We start from the raw sequence: 10,000 nt of genomic DNA on the forward strand, positions 1-10,000 counted from the left end.
GGAGACTGTGATGTCACTTCCTCTCTCTCCTGTGTGTAGATCTCTGGAGACTGTGATGTCACTTCCTTTCTCTCCTCTGTAGATCTCTGGAGACTGTGATGTCACTTCCTTTCTCTCCTCTGTAGATCTCTGAAGACTGTGGTCGGCATCGAGGGTAGAGGCCAGCTCTTCACTGTGTGTGTCCATGGACTGCTGGAGCTACAGGTGTGTGTGTGTGTAGCTACGTGTGTGTGTGTGTGTGTATGTCCATGGACTGCTGGAGCTACAGGTGTGTGTATGTGTGTGTCTATAGCGACGCGCGTGTGTGTAGCTACGTGTGTGTGTGTGTGTTCATTGACTGTTGGAGCTACAGGTGTGTATGTGTGTGTTTAGCTACGCGAGCGTATGTATGTGTATGTGTGTGTGTGTGTGTGTAGCTACTTGTGTGTGTGTGTGTGTGTGTGTCCATGGACTGCTGGAGCTACAGCTGTATGTGTGTCTGTCTGTAGCTACAGGTGTGTGTGTCTGTCTGTGTGTGTGTGTGTGTGTGTGTGTGTGTGTGTGTGTGTGTGTGTGTGTGTGTGTGTGTGTGTGTGTGTGTCTGTAGCTACGTGTTTGTGTGTGTGTCGGCTACGTAACCCTGCTCCTCTGTGTCCTTTGTGTTCAGGTGGGGCAGTACGTGTCCGTATCCGTGGTCAACGAGTCGGCGTCTCCCATCACTGTCCACCAAGACTCAGACTTCACTGGCCTCCTTCTGGGCCGGTAGTCCAGCTCCAGGACTACACGTGTGATCCAAGTCTTGGTCTTAGTCTCCAGACAGACCGTGGCTCTTAGTCAGTCTTAGCCTATGGCAGTGGGTCCCTGGTTCCTGTCTCAGATGGATACGTTCACGCTCAGACGGATTTGAATTGGAAAAGACTTTGCCAAACTGAGTTGTGGTTCCGTTGCGTTATGTTGCGTTGCTTGCGTTGAAAGTTGATAAATGTTCAACTTTCTGAGAGGCAATGCATGCGCCATCCAATCAAATCGTGACGCTGAAAAAAGGCGAACCAAACTGTGTAGATGGTTGTATTTGTACATACAAGTAGTTTGTTTGTTTTTTTGCTAAGATTTTTTTAAAGTTACAGAGAAATAGACCCCATTATTGTAACTGAAAAATACACCTGAGGGGGTTTGGAGATGTCTGAGCCAGCTATCTAATGTTAGCATGCTACTACCCACAAGGTAAACAGCTATCTAATGTTAGCATGCTACTACCCACAAGGTAAACAGCTATCTAATGTTAGCATGCTACTACCCACTAGGTAAACAGCTATATAATGTTAGCATGCTACTACCCACAAGGTAAACAGCTATCTAATGTTAGCATGCTACTACCCACAAGGTAAACAGCTATCTAATATTAGCATGCTACTACCCACTAGGTAAACAGCTATCTAATGTTAGCATGCTACTACCCACAAGGTAAACAGCTATCTAATGTCAGCATGCTACTACCCACAAGGTAAACAGCTATCTAATGGTAGCATGCTACTACCCACAAGGTAAACAGCTATCTAATGGTAGCATGCTACTACACACAAGGTAAACAGCTATCTAATGTTAGCATGCTACTACCCATAAGGTAAACAGCTATCTAATGTTAGCATGCAACTACCCACAAGGTAAACAGCTATCTAATGGTAGCATGCTACTACCCACAAGGTAAACAGCTATCTAATGGTAGCATGCTACTACACACAAGGTAAACAGCTATCTAATGGTAGCATGCTACTACCCACAAGCTAAAGCGGCATGATTGGTTGTCAACCTGTCAGTCTCCTACGCTCTCCATCATCCGTCAGGCATCTGTCAAGCAAAGCATCCGTCTGAGTCAGGCATAAGTGTGAGGCGGCCCCCCAGGGGCGGACTGTGGGGCATGGGGGGGTCTTCCACGAGTAGTTTGGGAACCATTGGCGTATGGTATGTTGTGTGTGTGTGTGTGTGTGTGGAACCACTGGCGTATGGTATGTTGTGTGTGTGTGTGTGTGGAACCACTGGCGTATGGTATGTTGTGTGTGTGTGTGTGTGGAACCACTGGCGTATGGTATGTTGCATACGATCTGTGTGAGATGGCTGCTGCTGCTGCTGGGTTTGTTGTTCTGATGTCAGAGGTATGAGGTCAGAGGTCATGTGATCTGTGACCCTTTAAATATGATCTGTGTTGAGAAGTATCGCTGAACATGTAGAACTCATAATCTCAAATGCCTACAGCCACATACACTCAAACCCCATAGACACCTACACTTGATACCTACACACACCTACACACACCTACAGATACATACATTAAACACACACAGCCACTTACAGCCTACAACCCTAACCCTAGTCATATACAAATACTTTCTCCACCCACAAACACATAAACTAAATGCTTACATTCAAGCACACGTGACGTAATGTGAAACTTAGAGCAAAGGTCTTTATCAGTGCTACATGACACAGTCACACACACACACACACACACACACACACACACACACACACACACACATCACTGGCTGTTATCAGGAAGTGTTAGAGCTGTGTGATAAACACACACACATGGATGACCTCTGGGCCCGCACTGACACCACAGGGCACTAAAGTTCAGGTTTGTTAACTGTGCTGTGTCATTTTTATACCAAAACGTTTCAGATTATATTCACATAGTATTCATTCATTTAAATATTGGAAATATATCCCTATGAACTCAAATGACACCACTCAAAAAAAGCTCCTTCTGAATGTTTGAATGAATCTCAATCTCACGGTCGAAGTGCTCTAATATATTCTGAAGAATGTGTTTTTAGACATGTTTTATATCTGTTTTTGTTTTTAGACATATTTTACCTGTTTGCAATTAAAGACGTCCTGTGCCTCAGTATTTGTGTGTGTGTGTGTGTGTGTGTGTCGCCTCAGTAAACATGAAGAGCAGCAGTGTTCACCTGCACAGAGGTGTGTGTGTGTGTGTGTGTGTGTGTGTGTGTACCAGCTCATTCAACCAATCAATGCTAACCAGCTCCAGCTCATTCAACCAGTGGTGTGCTAATCCCCCAAACTAGCGCTAAACCTGCAGTGTGCTAATCCCCCAAACTAGCGCTAAACCTGCAGTGTGCTAATCCCCCAAACTAGCGCTAAACCTGCAGTGTGCTAATCCCCCAAACTAGCGCTAAACCTGCAGTGTGCTAATCTCCCAAACTAGCGCTAAACCTGCAGTGTGCTAATCTCCCAAACTGGAGGAGCACCTGACACAAACAAGCCCAGCTCCACAGGGGTAGTATTTCTTGTGTGTGTGGGTGTGTACTGAGTACGAGCCTGTGTGTTTGAGTGCAAGAGGGAAAGAGCCTCTGTGTTTGTGTATGTGTGTGTGCGCGTGCGTGTGGGTGCGCAAAAGGGAGAGAGTCTGTGTGTGTGTGTGTAAAGGGGAGTGGAGAGTGTTTCAGAGGGTTGTGAATGTGTGTGTTTGCATAAGCTGCACTGCAGTGTGTGCGTGTCTTAATTGTGTGTGTCCGGTATTTAGGCGAGTTAAGCCCCTGTGTGTGTGTCTTAATTGTGTGTGTGTGTGTATCTTAAGTGTGTGTGAGAGTATTAAGCTTTTTAAGTGTGTTTATGTGTGTGTGTGTGTGTGTATTTAGTGAGTGAGGTGTGTGTGTGTTAAGTATGTGGGTGTGTTTGTTAGTGTATTTAGCGAGTTAAGCGTGTGTGAGTGTATTTGCGTGTGTGTGAGAGTGTATTTAGCGAGTTAAGCGTGTGTGAGTGTGTGTGAGAGTGTATTTAGCGAGTTAAGTGTGTGTGTGTGCGAGTATATGTAGCGAGTTAAGCGTGTGTGTGTGTGTGTGTGTGTGTGAGTATATGTAGCGAGTTAAGTGTGTGTGTGTGTGTGAGTATATGAGTATAAGTGTGTGTAATAAATGAACGTGCCGTGGCTAATCCTTCCCCTCACAGGAAATCCCCTCGTCCTGACGGCTCGTTCTCTGCTTGTGTGCACGGCGGTGATTACAGCTTACCTATCGCTGAGAGTGTGTGTGTGTGTGTGTGTGTGTGTGTGTGAGTTTCTATAGCTGAGAGCAATCCTCCTGCGAGAGGAATCATCCCTGATGAATGCCTGTATTGTTGGGGCGCAGCAGAGGCTGTTGTGTAATGTGTGTGTGTGTGTGTGTGTGTGTGTGTGTGTGTGTGTGTGTGGTGTGTGTGTGTGTTTGTGTGTGTGTGTTGGGGCGCAGTGGAGACTGTTGTGTAACGTGCTGTTGGGGAATTCAGCATGTTTCACAGGGCAGTAATTAGCAAAGCACTACCCGCTCTGATGACACGACACACACACACAGACACACACACACACACACACACACACACACACTTATTCACTATTAATCTCTCTCACACACACACACACACACACACAGACACACACACACACACACACACACACACACACACACACACACACACACACACACACACTTATTCACTATTTCTCTCTCTCTCTCTCACACACACACACACACACACTCTCACTCGCTCAAAGAAACGTACACAGTAACACACTCAACCTGGGCTCAGTCCCATTGTACTAATGCGTTTAAGACTAGCCACAATCCTACTGCATTAATCTTTATCATTTTAACCTGACAATAATCTACATCAGATATCCCTCAATCCTACTACAATAATTACATCAGATTACCCTCAATCCTACAACAATAATCTACATCAGATTACCCTCAATCCTATAATCTACATCAGATTACCCTCAATCCTATAATCTACATCAGATTACCCTCAATCCTATAATCTACATCAGATTACCCTCAATCCTACTACAATAATCTGTGTTATCCTAGAATCAGTCCGACTGCACAGAAAGCATTAGCCCAGATGCAGGCCTGCTGCACTGTCTGCATTAGCCTAGCATCCTTTAGCCTAGCATCCTTTAGCCTAGCATCCTTTAGCCTAGCATCAGGCCCACAGCTTTAGTCTGTGCTGAATCAGCCTCATTATTGCTGTACAAAATGGAATAAGGATCTGTTTACATTACCTTATCATCAAACCCTCTCTGGATTAACACATTACCTTATCATCAAGCCCTCTCTGGATTAACACATTACCTTATAATCAAGCCCTTTCTGGATCAACACATTACCTTATAATCAAGCCCTCTCTGGATTAACACATTACCTTATAACCAAGCCCTTTCTGGATTAACACATTACCTTATAACCACGCCCTCTCTGGATTAACACATTACCTTATAACCACGCCCACTCTGCATCAACATAGCAAGTCAATCCCATCGCGCTAGCCAAGCATTATCATTGCCAAAATCCAACCACAATAATCCCTATTTCTAAAGCCTTAGTCCATGTGTGTCTGCTTTATCACAGGGTGACATTAACTAAAATTATTAAGGACGTCCCCAAACTGCTTTCACTCAGTGGCTTAATGAGGCCCTTTTCTTTTGGTGGGTCCAACCATTTTAGACACCATTTCATGGTCTCTGTGCCTTTGCCTCAAAGGTTGTATTTACACTCTGCTTTTACAAATGTTCATCTCAAATAATGTGTATGTGAATTAGTTAAGAACGCGGCACTGGGGGAAGTTAGGTTTGCAGCCCGGTGTGGATTGTCAGTGCTTTGGGGCCACCTGGTGGCCAAAAGGATACACTACAAGTAGTGATTTTAAAGTATTATCACATGTGAATAAACATACTCCCTCGGTTTAAACTGATTATTCTAATATTCTGTAAAAATAAGATGAATAAATGCATCAGGATCTTACATGAATGATTGAGGTGAAGCACAATGGCTCACTTTAGAGGATGAAAGACCGGGAGGAAGTCAAATGGCGCCATCTTGTGCCCATAGTTGAAAGTGTTTGGAATTTTACTGGTGAGCTCACCCAGGAGTCTCGCTCAGGAAATACTGCTGAGACACACACACACACACACACACACACACACACACTGCTGAGTTACGCAACAGCCGACAGCATTCCAGTGGAAACATACACTGTTTACACACAGCCCAAAGAGCACCCCCAACACACACACACACACACTATCAACACACACCGTCTACACACATCGTCTACACACACACAGCCCCGAGAGCACCTCCAACACACACACACACACACACAGACGGTCTACACACAGACCCAAGAGTACCTCAAGAACACACCCTGTCTACACACACAGCAACACACACCATCTACACACAGCAACACACACCATCTACACACAAAGCAACACTCACAGCAACACACACCTTTTACACACACCATCTACACACACAGCAACACGCACTTCTACACACACTGCAACACACACAGTAACACACACCTTCAACACACACCGTCTACACACACAGCCCCAAGAGCCCCTCCAACAACACACACACACACAACGCTTACACATACCACCAACACACACCATCTACACACACACCTTCTGCACACACACCATCTACACACACAGCAATTCAAACCTTCTACACACACTATCTACACACACCTTCTACACACACAGCAACAAACACCTCCACCTTCTGCACACACACCATCTGCACACACAATGTGCTGTTCTGTTGTCATTTGTGTAGGGAAATAGCACCCTCTAGTGGCGTAGAGTTCCAACCGAACAGTTGTATTAATCTGACAGTGTTTCCGTGGTAACAACACGATACAAGTTTAAGTTGAGCAGTACGATTTTTCCTGCCAATCTAAATGGTCAAAAAGCGTTTGTCTGTAAGTGATTTCCTGATGACAGTTGTTGAAATATTACTTGTATACTTTTGTAGTGACATGAAGTTTTGTAGTGAATGGTTTGAATATGAATATTAATATGAATATGAATATGCTAAATCGCTAACGTCTATAGTTTCCCATGTAAATTAGCATTAAGCTACATGTTGTAGATTCTTGTGGTTTGAAGACAACGTTGCGTATTATTATTACTAAAATACATTCTGTATGTCTGTTTTAGTTTTACAGTATTTTCTTCAGTAAACAATTCAAAAGAAATTGAAGCTTCAGCGTTTCACTTGGGGAAAGACTGTTAACTATCTGCCGAGCTGATGTAGCAAGCTAGACGGACCTAGCCATACACACAGAAGCGGGGGCAGAACACACAACACACACACCGTCTACACACACACCATCTACACACACAACACACACACCGTCTACACACACACCATCTACACACACAACACACACACCGTCTACACACACACCATCTACACACACAACACACACACCGTCCACACACACACCTTCTACACACACACCATCTACACACACAACAGCACACACAACGACACACACATCAAGACCCACCGCCCCAAGAGCCCCTCCAGTAACACTAAACACAAAAGCAGGGGAGGAGCCTCAGAAGCAAAAGCCTTAAACTCCAATTAACCCTCCCCAATAAACACACCACAACTAACACTCCCCAATAAACACTCCCCAATAAACACACCACAACTAACACTCCCCAATAAACACACCCCAATTAACACTCCCCAATTAACACACCACAATTAACACTCCCCAATAAACACTCCCCAATAAACACACCACAACTAACACTCCCCAATAAACACACCACAACTAACACTCCCCAATAAACACTCCCCAATAAACACACCACAACTAACACTCCCCAATAAACACTCCCCAATTAACACTCCCCAATTAACACACCACAATTAACACTCCACAATAAACACACCACAATTAACACACCACAATTAACACTCCACAATAAACACACCACAATTAACACACCACAATAAACACTCCCCAATAAACACTCCCCAATTAACACACCACAATTAACCCTCCCCAATAAACACTCCCCAATTAACACACCACAATTAACACTCCACAATAAACACACCACAATTAACACACCACAATAAACACTCCCCAATTAACACTCCACAATAAACACACCACAATTAACACACCACAATAAACACTCCCCAATTAACACTCCACAATTAACACTCCCCAATAAACACTCCCCAATTAACACTCCACAACTAACACTCCCCAATTAACCCTCCCCAATTAACCCTCCCCAATTAACACTCCCCAATAAACACACCACACTTAACCCTCCCCAATAAACACACCACACTTAACCCTCCCCAATAAACACTCCCCAATTAACACTCCCCAATAAACACACCACACTTAACCCTCCCCAATAAACACACCACAACTAACACTCCCCAATAAACACACCACAATTAACACTCCCCAATAAACACACCACAATTAACCCTCCACAATAAACACACCCCAATAAACACACCACAACTTACACTCCCCAATAAACACTCCCCAATAAACACACCACAATTAACCCTCCCCAATAAACACACCACAATTAACACTCCACAATTAACACACCACAATTAACACACCACAATAAACACACCACAATTAACACACCACAATTAACACACCACAATTAACCCTCCCCAATTAACACACCACAATTAACACACCACAATTAACACTCCCCACTAACACTCCCCAATAAACACACCACAATTAACACTCCCCAATAAACACTCCACAACTACCACTCCCCAATAAACACACCACAACTAACACTCCCCAATAAACACACCACAATTAACACTCCACAATAAACACACCACAATTAACACTCCACAATAAACACACCACAATTAACACTCCCCAATAAACACACCACAATTAACATTCCACAATAAACACACCACAATAAACACTCCCCAATAAACACACCACAATTAACACACCACAATTAACACACCACAATTAACACTCCACAATTAACACTCCACAATTAACACACCACAATTAATACACCACAATTAACACACCACAATTAACACTCCTCAATTAACACTCCCCAATAAACACTCCACAATTAACACTCCACAATTAACACACAACAATAAACACACCACAATTAATACTCCACAATGAACACACCACAATTAACACTCCACAATTAAGGCGAGACACGGCAGGCAAAAACATCGTTTTTTCAGCAGTGGTCAATTTTGAGATTTTGAGCTAGTTCACTCCCTAAACATGTAATCTTTCATACTAGCATAAAGAAAATATCCTAATTATACATTAGTGTGTATATTTATCCACATTTTGTCTGTTCGCGCCGTCAGTATTTTCCTAGGTTTCCTGGAAAGTTAGCATTCTAACGTAACATGCAGTATATCGGCTTTCTGATGCATGACATGTTTGGTACCGTTGAAAAGCGCTGTATCTTCCACAAAAGGCTATGTAATCCAAATAAGGACATTTCCTTTCCAGCAGTAACCAATGATGTTAGTAAAAACGTGGCTTTAAACCTAAGGACGCAATTTCATTGGTTTGCGGTGGTTTCTGATAACGTGATTCGTTCAGACGCATCACGTGGTTTGGCTTGACACTTCCTGAATCTTTAAATGCGATTTTCTCAAAATGAGTTTTTTGTCATTCTCCAGTAGATACTTCTCAGCCTATGTAGCGCCTATGTACACCAAACTTTCCAGTTATACACTTAGCAGTATTCTGAAGATATTTACAGAAGGATTTGTTAATTAATCATTCCTGGCCTGATTTATGTGACATTTTGATCAAAAAAAGGTGGCGAAAATCGTTTTTTTAAGGCTATAGACAGTATATTTTGATTTTCTAGGTAATGAAAGCAGATATCCTGAAATCCCTCTGTAAATTTGTTTGCATCTTGTATGACAACAAAATGAAAATAAAAAAAAATCACCTGGCTTTATCGTATGTCCAGATATATCTATCGTAAATATATGCAAATGTGCGCATATTTAATTAGATAAGGCCTAATTTGCATAATCAAACATAATAATTTCAGAAACTTGTAATACATTTTTTGTTCATACATGTGTAAGTAATCAACTGAGGAAGTTTCATGGTGATATCTATTATTTAAAAAAAATACCCTATTCACCTGTAGTGTCTCGCCTTAACA

The 10,000-nt window shown here is 43.0% G+C and overlaps 1 protein-coding gene across 1 annotated transcript in view; it reads left to right on the forward strand.

Annotated features, from left to right (window-relative positions):
* Positions 1–2,585, forward strand: part of c1qtnf12 (C1q and TNF related 12) — a gene marked incomplete at its 5' end in the record, with an annotated part of 22,580 nt that extends 19,995 nt beyond the window's left edge. Inside the window, 2 exons of the mRNA XM_080846851.1 lie at positions 126–204; positions 647–2,585. Of these exons, the coding sequence (XP_080702977.1) occupies positions 126–204; positions 647–745 (178 nt within the window). The 3' untranslated portion in view covers positions 746–2,585. The remainder of the gene's footprint in view (positions 1–125; positions 205–646) is intronic.
* Positions 2,586–10,000: the final 7,415 nt, after the last annotated feature.

This window comes from Sprattus sprattus (genome assembly GCF_963457725.1).
Source record: "Sprattus sprattus genome assembly, chromosome: 10".
Lineage (NCBI taxonomy): Eukaryota > Metazoa > Chordata > Actinopteri > Clupeiformes > Clupeidae > Sprattus > Sprattus sprattus.